The 15,302-nt window shown below is 38.7% G+C and overlaps 1 protein-coding gene across 4 annotated transcripts; it reads right to left on the reverse strand.

The window, feature by feature from the left end:
- Positions 1–10,245: 10,245 nt before the first annotated feature.
- Positions 10,246–14,846, reverse strand: LOC131026185 (uncharacterized). Of its 4 annotated transcripts, none has more exons than XM_057955962.1 (6): positions 14,607–14,846; positions 14,082–14,154; positions 13,327–13,459; positions 13,111–13,213; positions 11,436–11,595; positions 10,246–10,566 (listed from the first exon to the last, which is right to left on the reverse strand). In XM_057955962.1, the coding sequence occupies exons 3-6, from the start codon at positions 13,402–13,404 to the stop codon at positions 10,518–10,520; spliced, it is 390 nt and encodes a 129-aa protein (XP_057811945.1). In that variant the 5' UTR covers positions 13,405–13,459; positions 14,082–14,154; positions 14,607–14,846; the 3' UTR covers positions 10,246–10,517. The 4 variants fall into 4 exon arrangements, with proteins under 4 accessions (XP_057811945.1, XP_057811946.1, XP_057811947.1 ...); XM_057955963.1 differs by having other exon boundaries at positions 14,082–14,185; XM_057955964.1 differs by lacking the exon at positions 14,082–14,154 and having other exon boundaries at positions 14,607–14,838.
- Between the last annotated feature and the right edge of the window lie 456 nt (positions 14,847–15,302).

Here is a 15,302-nt window from a genome sequence, read left to right on the forward strand (position 1 = left end):
TTAGCCGATCTGCATCAGGTGATCTGCAGCGGGTGTAAGTTGACTATCGGATTTCACCTCCGATTCCCAATCAACGGCGACCGGACTGTTACCACAGCCACCCGGCGTTAGCCTCTCTATGCTTAAGGAATATGCAGTTCTTTGCTGAGATTGCCGGCACGCCGTCGAACGTCCACCAACCGATGCCGCCAACGTCGCCGATCAATCCACCGACGCCAACGATACAAATCAACCAACAACAGCCGATAATGGTTGATAAGGCAGGGCTGAATCTGCCGCAAGTTTCCAATAATTTCTCTACTCAACGTCATAGCCATGGAGAATGTCACGACAAAGAGAAATTTGATGTTGAATTTTCAAAGGGTGTGGCTGAGGAATCTACGCCGACGTCTTTTGCTGGTAGAACTTCTGGAAATTCACAGGATCATAAAATCACTACATCCAATACTAACGTTTCGGATTTGATCAAGGGAGACAATACTAAGAAGGCCTCGGCGACGGAGTTTCACCGGCCGAGCACCACTTCTTTTGCTTCACTTCTGAGGAGACCCCGACAAATTGAACGTACGCCGGATGTGCTTGTTCATCGATTCACTTCACTGCAACCGGATTTCTCTGGTGGAATACCCACGCTTAGGGTCCCAAAAGAGCATCTGCTGCCCAAAATAAATCAATTTGAGCATGCTTTAATTGGTCGTCTTCTACTGAGGAAAGGAGAGAAGCCGCGTCTTCTCACTGATCTTAAACGTGATCTTCAGGTGGCTTGGAATATTGACAAGGATTGGCAAATCATCCCCATGGGAAAGAGCTTCTACACTATTAAATTTAATACCGCTGAAGACAAGGCGTTCGTTCAGAAAAGCACTTCTTGGGAGTTACCTTTCGGAACCATGCGGTTACGCGAATGTGTAAGATTCTTCGACCCCTATAAAGAAATTTCCTCACTTTGTGAAGTTTGGATGCGCATTTATTATTTGCCCTTAGAATTTTGGACTCTGGATGTTATTACGGGTATTGGAAGGGCGATGGGATCGCCTATTAAAGTTGATGGAGCTTCTGCACGTGGTGCTGCTGGACATTATGCTCGAATTTTGTTGGAAATTGATCTCTCGCGTCCTCTTCCGGAGGCTTTGCTGGTTGACGGGGAAGAACGTTCCTTTCACGTCGAATTTGAATTCGAACAACTCCCGGCCTTCTGCTCTAAGTGTAAGATCACTGGACATTCTATTGATAACTGCAATAAAATGAAGAACAAATCCAGCGAGGACAGCAGGAATGAGAAGGCCAAAGATATGTTGCTGGGTAAAGACAAGGAAATAATTAATAAGGGAGCTGCCAAGGAGGTTAGGGCACCTAACTGGAAGCCAAAATCTTGGGACCAGAATAGGACTGCCCAACCTCACAAACCGCAGATTATCACTGAAAATCAGTTTGGGGTTTTGGAACAGGTGGCTGTCGAAGAAGAGCAGATTCTAAATCAGTTGGGGGTTTTGGAACAGGTTGCTGTTGAAGAAGAGCAGATTCAGACACCGTGGGAAACAAAGAACCACAATCAGTCGTTTGCTTTAACTGATCGGAATGTTGATTTTGAGGATGTCAATGGAGATAGATTGACGTCGGGTCCGGATATCTTACAGGCGATCACTGTGCCGGTTACGGAAGAGATAGATTCGGGAGAGGAGTCTGATGGGCAGTCGGATGATGGCAAGACACGGGCTGAAGCAGATTCACAACAGATCGTCATTTACGAAAGTTCGGTCAATCGGGATAAAAATTGTGAGAAACAGGAAAGGATGATGGAAAGCGCTATCAAAGCTCAGCGGATAGTGGAAACTTTTAGGAATTGTGAGGCGGAGGCGCAGGTGAAAAAAAGGGGGAGACCGCCGAAAGATTTAGCGGCAAAGAATCCGATTATTCGTGGGGAAGATAGTATCAAGAGTCGTCTCCGGAAGTCGGTGGAGCAACAACCTCACCAGCAACCTAATCAACAGGCTGAAGATTTCATCAAAAATAAACTTTACAAAGCTTGGGAAGCAGGAGATAAACCTAGAGATTTCATTATTACGTCTGGGAGCTCGAAGAATGATACAGCCCTGAATAATGTGGCAGCCAAGAGTTGGGCAGCTGAAGTGGAATCGGGTGAAAACCCGAACACGAATTCTCAGTCTTTATGATGAATGTCCTCGTATGGAATGTCCGGGGCCTTACGGACGAGTCCAAACGAGTTTTAAAGGAGCATTGCGACTCCTTCTCCCCTGTTATTGTTGGGATTATTGAGCCTAAGATGAATCTCAAGAAGACTTACTCTAGATTTTGGCGTTCTCTGAATCTTATTCCTTGTTTTCAAAATTCAAGAAACAACATGAGTTCGAATATTTGGGTTTTTTCTCATCCTTCTGTTACTCATGATGTCATTTTCTCCTCCGAGCAGGTGGTTATCATGAAATGCAGATGGTCGACGTGGAATTTTAAAATCGCGGTGGTGCATGGCGTTAACACGTATGCTGGCAGACGGCGCTTGTGGTTGGATCTTCTGGATCATATTGATGGTAATATTGTCTTTATTGGCGATTTTAATGCGGTGAAAGGCGCCCATGAAAGAAGTAGTGACTGTATGCCTAACTCTACTGCTTGTGCGGAGTTTTGTGATTTCATTGAAGCCACCGGTTTCATTGAGGCGCCTACGGTTGGTCTGAAGTACACGTGGTCTGGTCGTAGATTTATGCCTACCCATGTGGAGTCTCGTCTGGATAGAGCGATTTATGCTGATTCTTTTGCAAATCTCTGGAGTTCGGTTTTTGTTCAAGCTCTGCCACGTATTACCTCGGATCATTCTCCGCTTGTTCTTCATTGCATGGTGGATGTTCCTCCTCGCCATCGTTTCTTTAAGTTCCTTAACATGTGGACCTTACATCCGGATTTTCTCCATACAGTGGAAGGGTCCTGGCAGATGGATACCGAGATTGGCTGCCCGATTTTTAAATTTATGCATAAATTAAAGCGTCTTCGGCAGGTTCTTCGCGCGTGGAATCGGAATGTTTTTGGAAATGTTGATTCTTGTATCATGAATACTCAACAAGAGCTTTTGGAGATTCAAAATCAGATTGCCAGGGATGGTTACACGGAGGATCTCTTTGATAAAGAAGTGGAAGCCCAAGCTAAGATCAACGTTGTGCTTTCCAGGCAGAGCTCGCTTTTACAGCAAAAAAGCCGGGTGTCTTGGCTTCAAGATGGAGACAGGAACACGAAATTCTTTCATGCGATGCTTAGGTTTCGTCGTAAACCTCACATCGTTTCTCACATGGAGATCAATGGAGATATGAATTACGATCAGAAGGTTATTGGGGATCATATCGTGGATTTCTTCTCTTCTTTGTTTTCGACTAGCAGTCAAGCTAATACTGATATTGCGGCGGTAGAGGCGGTTATTGAGGAAATGGTCGAAGATCGTTATAATAATTTGCTCATTCGTTTACCGGATAAAGAGGAAATTTCTGCTGCGGTTTTTCAGATGAAGCCGAACAGCTCGTCGGGCCCAGATGGTTTCTCGGGTAAGTTCTTTCAGCATTGTTGGTTGATTATTAAAGTGGATATTTGGTGTGCTGTTCAAGCCTTTTTCCGGAATTCTTATCTTCCTCAAGGCTGCAATTCTAATACCTTGGTGTTGATACCTAAGAAAGATGTCGTCAATTCGGTCTCGGATCTGAGACCGATTGTTCTGTCCAACTTTCTTTACAAGATTATTACTAAGGTGTTGGCGTCTAGACTGAGCCAGGTTGCTGCTGTTTATGTTTCCCGTCATCAGTTTGGTTTTATTAGCGGCCGTTCAATTCACGATTGTATTCTGATTGGGTCGGAAGGCGTGAACTGTATGCATCGTACGAGCCGTGGTCAAAACATGGCTTGCAAGATTGACATCAAAAAAGCCTTTGATACTCTTTGCTGGGATTTCCTGCTTAACGTTCTTCGTGTTGCTGGCTATGATTCAAAGTTCATTAGTTGGATTGAAATTCTGCTTCATTCGGCTAGGATTTCTATTCTGTACAATGGTCAGCTTAAAGGTTATTTTGCGTGTTCAAGGGGTGTTCGTCAGGGCGATCCTCTTTCTCCGATTCTTTTTGGAATCGCCGAGGATGTCCTTGGTAGGCTCTTTGCAAATTGTGTTAGCGCGGGCACCCTTACCCCGATGCAAATGAGACGGGGAATTAATTTTCCCACTCATCTTTTATATGCGGATGATATTCTGGTTTTCTGTCACGCCACGGTCACGAACGCTCATACCATTCAGAAAATTCTGGAATATTATGGTCAAATTTCTGATCAAATTGTGAGCCCGGATAAGTCGCAAATTTTTTTTACTAGCAAAGTTCCTTCTCAGACGTGCAGGGCTATACGGAGCATTTTGAGATTTTCTCAGGGCAACTTTCCGATTACTTACCTTGGGGTTTCTATCTTTAAGGGTCGTGTGCATGCCTCCTATCTTCGACCGATACATGATCGTGTGATCAACAAGTTCGCGAGATGGAAGGGATTACATTTGTCGATGGCTGGGAGGATTTGCCTGATCAGGTCGGTTATCCAAAGCTCCCTGACGCACTCCATGATGGTTTATAGATGGCCGACTGCTCTTATTAAGGAGCTCGATGCGTGCTGCCGTAATTTCCTATGGACTGGCAACATCAAGCAGACGCCATCCTGTTCTGTGAGTTGGAAGAGGGTCTGCTCGATTAAGGAGGAGGGCGGTCTCGGGGTAAGGTCGTTCGAGTCCATGAACAAGAGCTATCTCATGAAAATGGCGTGGAAGGTGGTTGGTGGGCGTGAGTTCGGATATGATTTGATTAGAGATAGATATCTCGATCGCTTTGGGCGTAGTAAATCTCTGGTGGCTGCTTCTTCTATCTGGATGAGCTTACGTGAGGAAATTGATGGTTTGGTTGCGGATTCGTACTCGTATATTGGTGACGGCGCTTATACTTCGTTCTGGTATGACGACTGGCTTGGGTATAATCTCATAAATAAATGCGGAATCCCGCATTTCATGCTTACGTTTCTTTCTCAATCGGTGGCTGATTATTTCTACGATGGGGTCTGGCATTTCACGCAAGCCTTTGTTAATGCTTTTCCTTAGATAGTGTGTGATATCTTACTCACTCCTCTTGGTACTGAGGGAGATGTGCGTTTCTGGAAACCCTCGTTGCAAGGGAATGTCACTACTGCGCTGGCCTTCAACAAGCATTGTCATCATTTTCCGAAGGTGTCTTGGGGTTCTTGGCTTTGGGAATCTTTTATTCCAATTCGACGTTCTTTGATATGTTGGCGTCTTCTTCATAATAGAATGCCAACTTATGATCGCCTTATCCACTACAGTATGATCACGCCTAATGTCTGTTTTATTTGCTTAAAAGGAAGTGAGTCTCAAGATCACCTTTTCTGGAACTGTGAGCGTGTGAAGAATATTTGGGCTACGTTTCTTGGGTGGTTTAATTTCACGAAAGGGTTGCAAGAGAATGATATTCATAGCTTTTTGGTGGCAGCTTGGCAGTATAAACTTAGTCCCCTCACCGGTAATTTCTGGAAAGCGGGTATCATCACGGTCATCTGGGCCATATGGATGCAGAGAAACAATTGTATCTTTGATAATCAAAAGTTCGAAGCAAGCCGTGTCATCCACACGGTGAAAGTTGCTTTCAAAGAGATTGATGATAACTTTGCTAAATTAGGCTACATGTGGAATTCTTGGTCGGATTATCTGATTCTCAGGGAAGTGGGTGTTACTACAAGGAGTGCTCCTCCTCCGGAGTTTGTGGAGGTGCATTGGTGGCCACCGGTGGCGCCATGGATCAAAGTGAATACTGATGGCTCGGCGATGGGAGCTCCAGGTACTATTGCTGCAGGTGGGGTGTTTAGAGATAACTGGAATGTGGTGCGTGGTTGTTTTCACTTCAAAGGTGGCTCGGGTTTTGCCTTTGAAGCGGAACTCCTGGCTGTTATCTCGGCGATTCAAATTGCTCACAATCGTGGTTGGCACAAGCTTTGGATTGAATCCGATTCCAACTACGTGATATCCATTCTTAATTCTCGTTCTTTGAATGTGCCTTGGCGTTTTAAGGCGACGTGGAATAGGATTTTAAAGATGTTAGATGCTTTCTCGCTGCAGGTCTCTCACATATTTAGAGAAGGAAACAAGGCGGCAGATTTAATGGCTAACCAACAACGTTCAGAAGGGTGGTGGCCGCACGAGATTGAGGAGATTAGGGCTGCGGTTCGCCTTGACATGGCTTCGCATAGCCATCTGCGTCAGAAACGGTAGTTGGGGCTGATGGGTGGTTGTTTGGTTCGGCTTTTTCTTGGTTTTGTTGGCGTGTGTATGGGGAGATCTTGGTTTGGGTCTTTCTTCGAACACTTGGCAGGCGTTTGGATTAAGATGGGTGCTATTGATGCTCAGTTGATTCTTGCGCTGATGGAGGCGTGGGTTTTGAGGCGGTGGATGGAGTTGAGCTTGTGCTGCCCTGGTTTGGTGAGGGATGGAGTGTCGGTAGAGTCCTTCCGGGTTTGGGTGCGCTCGGCTCGGGGACGCTACTGGTCGGACTCCGTTGGTTTTTGTCTCTGTTTATCGGGGACGTTTTCTTTAGGGGATTCAGATGATTTTTTCGTTGATCCTTCCGCTCTTCCTTACTTTCGTCTTGTGTTTAGACGAGTACTCTTTTTCCTTTCCACGGTTTTTCCCACTGGGTTTTCCGTGAAAAGGTTTTAATGAGGCTCGGCCCTTAGTCTGCTCCTTCTGTGCTTTCAAGGGTTTTTTTAGTTTTTCCTTTTCTTTTCTTTATATAAAATCGTCATTTAATAAAAATGAGATTGCAACTAAATTTTAATATTTGTGGATGATAGACTTGATGGTAGTACTACAAATGTTGCATTTAAGAAAATATTTCTAAATGGGCATTTACTTTGCATGATTAAGTATTTTTATCCTTAAAATTGTGATATCTCCAATCCCACATTTTTTATGGGATAAGAATCAAGCAAAACTAGCTCAAATGATAAGAATAATCAAGGGCCTTGGGATATCTCAAAGTTTCAATCCATCAAAGTAAACAAAGAATTAGTCTTACTATTTTTATCTATCAAGGTCAATCCTTCAAAATAAACACCCCTTAAATATATATAATACTATCTCCCTATTTCTCTTTTTTGCAGAATTATTAATTGATAATCTGATTTTTTTTTACTTATAAATTATGCTTAATATTTATATTTATTCACATAATTAAAATGACATTTAATTCATTTTATGATTGGCGTGCATGACTAAGGGTGTAATAGAACCGAGTCGAACCGAATAGTGGAGTGCTCAAATTTGGTTTGTTAAGTATCGAATCGAATCCCGAACTTTTTTTGTCAAATACTTTGAGGCTCACGAACTTAATCGAGCCTACATGAAATTTTTAAATTCATATTTATATTCAAAATATTGATTTTTTTCTTTTCAAAATAAATTATTTCATTCAAAATAGTAAATATATTAATTAATTTCTTATAACAAACAAAGTTTATTGAAAATTTAATACGATTATTATTATTTTTAGTAGATAAACATAAGTTGTACCTACTAATAATTTATATATTTTTCAAGCTGAATAACTTAACGAACGTGTTCACGAGTTAACGAGCCGAATACTATCAAGCTTACATTTGGTTTGTTTATTTATCGAACTTTTCTAAACGAATTTGAACGAACTTTTTTCATGTCGAACTCCAAATAGTTCGCGAGCGGCTTGGTTTGTTTATAGGCCTATGCATGACACATGAAAATGTACTAGTTAAGATAAAAGGTTTGTTCATTAAAAAAAAAAAAAAAAAATTGAACGAAGATAAAATGTTAGGTAGCAGACACAGTATTCTTCTTCTAACCTTCTTTATGAAATGGAGAAATAACACTTGACATCTTGTTATAATATAACATTAATTAATATTGAAAAACGAAAATATGTTTTAAGTCGGCATGGATCTTTGATAAAATATGAAGGTTATAGAATTGAGTAAGAATTGTAAATTATGTATATGAAAGAGGAAGAAATTAATTTTTTTATTGAAAAATTGAATTGATATGGATTATTAGTAAGCAGACTAAGATTCCTCTACCCCTTGATGGCTCCACAGCTATTTTGACAATCAATCTCTTGATTTCGAACCACATGCTTATTAAGTATGTATCTGGAGCTATCTATCCTGAACACTAAGGGTGCGTTTTCTTTGGTTGTAAATTTATCATAGAAAAATTAGGGATAATCAAAATTTCACCCTTTAAATTATTTCCTATTTTACCCATACTCATTTCTCATTTACACTACAAAGGAGGGCTAATATTATCCCTCCAAAAATGGTGTGATAATATTATTCTTCCTTTATAGTGTAAATGAGGAATGAGTAAGGGTCAAGTAGGAAATGTGGGAACAGAAAGAAATGAATTAAATGATGAAATTTTGTTTATCCTTCCTTTTTTCATGATAAATTTATAACAAAAAAGAACACACCGTAATGAAATTCTGAACCTTTTATAGTCTATGGACAAATCAATATGTACGTAAGGAGTAAGTGAGGTGTTGGAATTCAAATAAGCACATAGGCATAGAAATATGTGTATTTTGCGTGTGTGTAGTGAGGCGAAGATGCATGGGGACAGATCACCCTTTGGCTTTGATGGTTACTATTATGGGCAAGTTCAAGCATCCAATATATTTTGTCCGTCTGTCAAGCTGTAATACATTGTGGAAGTAGTTGGGCTGTCAAAATAGATTTCATAACATTAACCCACATCCAATTTTTTGAGATAACCCATAATATTTTCTTTTTCCAAAGAAGAGATACCAATAATATATTGATCAAATTAGATCCACATTTTTATAATGGGACTAAAGGGGTATTAATAAATACACAAAAAACAGATAATTAACTACTCTAACCCATTTTATATAATACCCCCTCCGTCCACAAAAAATTGTCTTAAAAGGAGACAATACATGTTTTAATGAAAATTGTTGAGTTTATTGTGAGTGGGGAAAGGATCTCACCAAAAAGATAGTATTAATAATGATAATTAAATGTATTGTGAGTGGAGATAAGGGCCCACCATAAGATAGAAAGTTTTCAAAAGTGGAAAGAGACTATGGACGTCCCAAAATGAGAAAAATGAACTATTTTTTGTGAATGGAGGGAGTAAAAGAAAATATCAGTAAAGATAAAAATTTAGAAATACTATTTCTTTTGTGTAAAATAAGTATATTAATATATCTTCAATGATTTTGTTAAAAACACAATTCTCCCTTCCCCTAAAAAAAAAAATCTCTTCGTCGGCTTCTCTCTCTCAATTCTCCTTGCCTCTCTCTTTCTGCCTCGGCCATCACCACCACCCGACGCCTTTCTTTTGCCTCCATTCTCTCTCTCTCTCTCTCTATCTCTATTCTTCACAACCTCTATCTCGATTCTTTTGTCCGCTTTTTCTCTAGCGCTGTATCGTCAAATGTCACCTTTAAAATTTTGCGATTGTTGCACATTTTGCAGAAATCGTATGAAACAATGTAACATACACGGTTACACAATTTTCACAAAATCATGTAATAATCACAAAAAATATGTAACCGTGTAAAAAAATACTCCCTCCGTCCGCGATATCGTTTCCACATTGTGGACGGCGCAGGTTTTAAGAAAAATGGTGAATAGTAATAGATAGTAGTTGATATTGTAATGAGTGGAGTTTGGGTCCCACTATTGTTGTGAGTTGAAGTTTGTGGACCCTACTTCTATAAATGAAAGTGAAAACAATATCGCGGACGGACCGAAATGGCAAATGTGAAAACAATATCGCGGACGGGAGTATGTAATTCCACGATTTTACAAAATCATATAAATCATGTATCATAGTGTCTGTATGACTTGAGCTAGAATAGTGTGTGGCCTCCACTAAAAAGGTTCAAAAGTATATTTTGAGATTAAATAATAAAAATTCACAAAAATAAACTAAACTTGTCCCAAAACAACGTATTTAACACTTGATGTGTTCACTCCAAAAAAAAAATCATACTTCCTTAGAAATTGAAGTTTATCAAATACTATCTCTATCCTAAAATGGCACAAAAATTTTGAACACACGAATTGAAGAAAATATGTAAATTGATCAAAAGTGATATGGCATAAAAAAATTTAAGGGTTAATTTTTATTATTTATTATAGCAGAACAATCCAAAATAAAATACAAACCACTTTTATTGAGCCGGGGGAAGTAATGTTTATATACTACAAGAATATACGACACAATAATATAGTACATGAATGGAACTAAAACGTATAGCAGATCTTTTAATTTTTTCAATCACATAGAGCTTCATAAAGGAGGTGTATGTACTCCTCTAGTGCCTATAGTTAAATTTAAGACGATTGAGAAGAAGCAGGCAACCAACGAGCTCAAGCTGACGGCTGGTCGAGTGTGAGGAAATTGTAATACAAGTCTCTTTGGAGCTTCAGTTACTAGTTTTTTGCTTTTGGGAGGGAGGGATATCCGGGAAAGACCTGTAACAGATAATAATTAGGTATTAATATTGAGCCCCTCAGTGTCAAAAAAAATGGATAGATATTGAAATAATACGGTAGATTCCACAAGGCATAATAATAATATTAATAATAAGAGAAATTGCAAATCACCAAAACAAAGAAAATAAACGGATGGCAGTAAGTTCAATAGATAAATCACATATAACTTAAAGTTGCACAGACATGAAGCATTATCTAATTTTCTTTTACCTAATTTGACGATCATTAAGATCATGTTTGCATACAATTCTTCTAGCTTTTATCACTTAGATGAGTTATTTTCAGATCGTGTATTTATAATGTCATACGCACTCAGTGAGCTGCACATTAGGACCAAATGGCTAATTGAGAGCCTGCACTCAGCTCAATACACTCTTGATAACCCATCATAGCACCCATAAACGTTCCTAAATTTATCTTTCTAGGATTCCTAACATCATGAATTCTAACCCCTAATAGCAATTCTATTTGAAGCAGTAAGGGAAGGGTTTTCATAATTGGCCTTTATTCAAATTATTTTAATGTTCCAGTGATCTCCACAAAAAATGAAGAGTGCGATTGAGTGTTATGTTTTAAAGCCAACCGGCAAACCCACACATCGTAAGAATTGAAAGAAAGAAGAAAATACAATGAGAGACAATAATCAATTAAAGCAAAGACCACCACACAGATCATAAGCTCCAACATCAATAACCGAATAGTTACAGGAAATAGGGGTTTGCGATTCCAACGACCTTGCATATACCTCTTAAGCTGTATCAGGGTACGCATAGACTTATTATACTTTAATCACACCAAAGCAGACTATGAAATTATTCACAACGTTCATGTAAAAAGGATTCACTTACCTGTCAATAATTCTCTTCCTCTGATAAGAAGAGATATATGGATATAAATCTTCAACAGTCATTCTCGCGAAACTACCAGTGATGTTTTGCTTAAACAAATTACCGGAAGCCAGGGGTACATCTTTTAACTGTCCTTTCAAATGTTCCATAAAGATGAAGCCTGCATATTAAGGAAGCATGTTGAACAAAACTAGTAATAGATTAGAAAAATTAAAAAAATTGAACCAATAAAAAATACTATGAAATTTCAAATTAGTGACCAAAAGAGAAGAGAAAAAGTACGAGCAGAGAAAAAATATACGTGCATACTTAATAGAAAAAAATGTGAGCCATCTGCTAACCATCATTTCCAAAATATAGTATAAAAAATCAACATGTTTGAAAGTTAAACCATGCTTTATACATCAGATACAAAATTGTATCATTCACATAAAGTGATTGATCAGATTACTTTTTAAGATCATACAATATGCCTCATGATATATTTGGACGCTTTTGTATCTCTCTCAAAAGTACTAAGTTAACAAAAGTTACAACAATATTTTTGTTTCTCTGATTCCCAAGGCGCATAAGTATAACAACAACGGATGGTTGTCCATTGTCCGGATAGATCAAAATCAGTCGAACATCAAGAAATGACACATTATGAAAGAAGGAATAAACAAAGTTGTTAACACCTTTTTATTGCATTCTCATAAATCAATTCAAAAGGAAAATCTCATTGTCATTTGTTTGGCTCACTGGATAACTTGATAAGGCCAATTGTAAATCATCCCAAGGACGATTGATGTCACTATAAGCCTTGTTACAAACATATCCTAGTTGGCAACACTATTAATCATGAAAGCCAAAAATAAGGCACCAAAAGCTACCGCAGATACACGCAAAGAGAATAAAGGGCACTTAAAAGGACAGAAAATCCTTTTGCCTACTCAAAATGACATAAAGCCACAGAAGGGAGATCCTAAAACACTGCAAGTCTTGAACTTGGTATTGAGGGCCAGCTCATGCTTTCATATAGTTAGCTGGAAGCACTTTTTCCTTCGCATTATATTACTCCCTCCGTCCCAATAGTAATGTCTCACTTTCCTTTTTGGGACGTCCCAATACAAATGTCTCATTCCCTTTTTGGCAATATATTCTCTCTATACCTAATATTTAAATAATTTCCATCAACCCACTTTATCTACTTTTTACACATTTTTTAATCTCCGTGCCCAAAAGCTATGGGACACTACTATTGGGACGGAGGGAGTATTATATAGCAGTTGGAGTCTTGTTTTCAAAAGCAACAACCTCTTTTGGTTTTCCCACAAAATTTCCTACCCAAAATTAGTCAGATTTTGCAAAAGTTTCCAACTATAATATTTATCAGTCAACAAGAGAAACAAGTAACATAAAATTTGGATATTATATTACTAACTCATTAGTCTTATGCAATGCTCCCATAACCCAACCACAGTATCACTTTTGCTGCATGGAAGCAGTACACACTTTTACCCATAACTACAAAACACATTACCGAACAAATTAGACTTTTGAATACAACATAGAACAAAATTTCAAATTTGATGTTAGGCCAAACATTTTCTAATTCCAAAACAATAAGATGAAAATTATAGTACATAGTATATCAGGATTTCACAGCAATGAAGCATGATAAGCAAGAACATACTGAAGGTCCGCAGCATACGCAAGTTGAACTTCCTTGCCAAAGCTTCTTGGCCAATTTTATCAGCTCGCATCTTTACCAAATTCTTTAAGCCAATTAACAGATCCTATTGCAAGAAAACAACATCATTTGTAACACCCAGATTAATACAATAAAATTCTAGCGCAAATAAAATGTTTCTGAACAAAGAAATTTTTCATAAAAAGAGACTAAGCTTACAAGTTCAGAGTCGGTTAAAGAACAGAGCCAACGGACATCATCAATGTCATTATTGCCCAGCACATCTTTCACATCCATTCCAAGTTAAATCTATCCTTGGCTCTTCCAATATAATGCAGCTGAAGGATTCAATCTGAAATTATAAACTGGGGTGAGACAATACAATATCTCAATCCATTGTAATGCCTAACCAAAACTGAGCTGCATCAACTCTTTCGTTTTTTTTTCCTGGTTTGGTGTTATAATATGATACTTTTTAAGATGAATCATGAAACTCAAATTCACAATATTTGTTAGTTTAAGGTGCAAAAACTGTGTTTGCGATTTAATAGTATCTACTTTCAGCGTCAGACCAGGTTTTGAAAATAATTTCGGGGGTATTTTCAGTGATTAGAAAAAGAAACAAAAAATAAAAAACAAGAAATAAAGAGCATAGTTCAGATCAAAGATTGAGTGATGTTCTACAAAAACCTATCTCCATCTTCGGCCACAATTTATCTCTCTATCTCAAACAGAATCAGCCGAGGACAAAGCAGAATCCACAAAATTTTAAACAATAGGATAAACTAAATAAAATCTTTTTAACACAAGATAGAAATTTGACTATTAGGTATCCCTCCTCTTCACCTTCTTCAAGACGATGTGTTTGTTGGTTCATTATCACACGCGCCACGCGGGCATGAAACAATATAATTATTTATTTTATCAAAAAAATAAGATTATCAATGGATTGAGACTTATCATAACATATTTACCTTATATCTTCTAAATCTATAATACTAGCGCTGCTTCTGTCGCCTGAGTGAGCTAAATGAGAATCGGATGAAACTGCAGATTGATGTGCAAGGGTTTTTGAGTACTGAAAAAAATATTAGAAAATAAAACAGAAAGAATTATGCAACAAAAGAGGAGTTCGAAGGTTATATAAGAAGGAAATTGTTCGAATTAGCTATTTTCTTATTGACAGAGAAGATTGAAACTAGAATGGAAGAGAAGGTAGGATGAAGAAGCCGGCTTCGTTTATTTTTGTTTTCCTGTTTGTATTTCTCTCCTTTTTTTTCCCTACATTACTTACGGGTTGATTCAGGTGAGGGGATCAGGCGAAGGGGTGAGTTCTGAGGAGTGAGGGGCTTCGTTAGAGCTTTGGTGGAAGGGGTTGAGAGAGAGAGAAGAAGAAGAAAATACGAAAGAGGGCAGCAGCACTACGCGGCGAACGAGACAGAGAGAGGGAGATAGATCGAGAGAGAGAACGGAGAGTTATAGAGATATGAGAAACGTACCTAGTGGCGTGACGAAGGCGAGGTTCAGGTAGGGTGAAGGATATAAAATTAGGGGAAGAAGTAGGAAGGACGGAAGGGGAAAACACCACGGTACGCGCCGGAGGCGGCGAGAACCGACAAAGCTCGCCGGAGAAGAAAGAGGGGAGAGAGGCGGCAGATGGAGAGCGCGCGCGTCAGGAAAAGGAAATACACACAGGAGAAAAAATCTCTTTTATGTTATGGAGTAATTAAAAGCTAAATTATTTGGTAATTGTTAATGGGTTAATCTTTTTTGAGGTATTGTTAATGGGTTAATTAATTAATTGTTTGGGTGATTCTATTCATAGCCCCATTTTATTCTTGGGTAAATATCATATTAAACCTTGAACTATTCCCGCTTTATCAAAAATACCCTGAAAGTATCGAAATGCTTTCTAAACCCTCAAAGTATCAAGATTTTATCAAATATATCCCACATTTATTATCCGGTCACCAGAAATATGACGTGGCTCGTCGGATGCCACAGTGTAATTTATATATATATTTTTATAATCCATGTCATTTTATATTCTACTTTCTAATCCATGTCATTTAAAAAATAAAAATCTCACCCTTCCCATTAAAAATCCACCCTTCCCAGTAATAAGCTCGATCGGCGCCGCTAGCTGCTGGCGGTGCGAATTTTTTTTATCGGAGATGAAATTGATAGCTATTCCC

This window comes from Salvia miltiorrhiza, chromosome 5 (genome assembly GCF_028751815.1).
Source record: "Salvia miltiorrhiza cultivar Shanhuang (shh) chromosome 5, IMPLAD_Smil_shh, whole genome shotgun sequence".
Classification (NCBI taxonomy): domain Eukaryota; kingdom Viridiplantae; phylum Streptophyta; class Magnoliopsida; order Lamiales; family Lamiaceae; genus Salvia; species Salvia miltiorrhiza.

Excerpts from the sequence above, each read along its gene's own strand:
- LOC131026185 (XM_057955962.1), bottom strand. The coding sequence starts at position 13,404 with ATGGATGTGAAAGATGTGCTGGGCAATAATGACATTGATGATGTCCGT. Across the intron at positions 13,214-13,326 it reads CTTTAACCGACTCTGAACTT|GATCTGTTAATTGGCTTAAA; the intron begins GTAAGCTTAGTC and ends TTCTTGCAATAG. Across the intron at positions 10,567-11,435 it reads AGGAAGAGAATTATTGACAG|GTCTTTCCCGGATATCCCTC; the intron begins GTAAGTGAATCC and ends TATCTGTTACAG.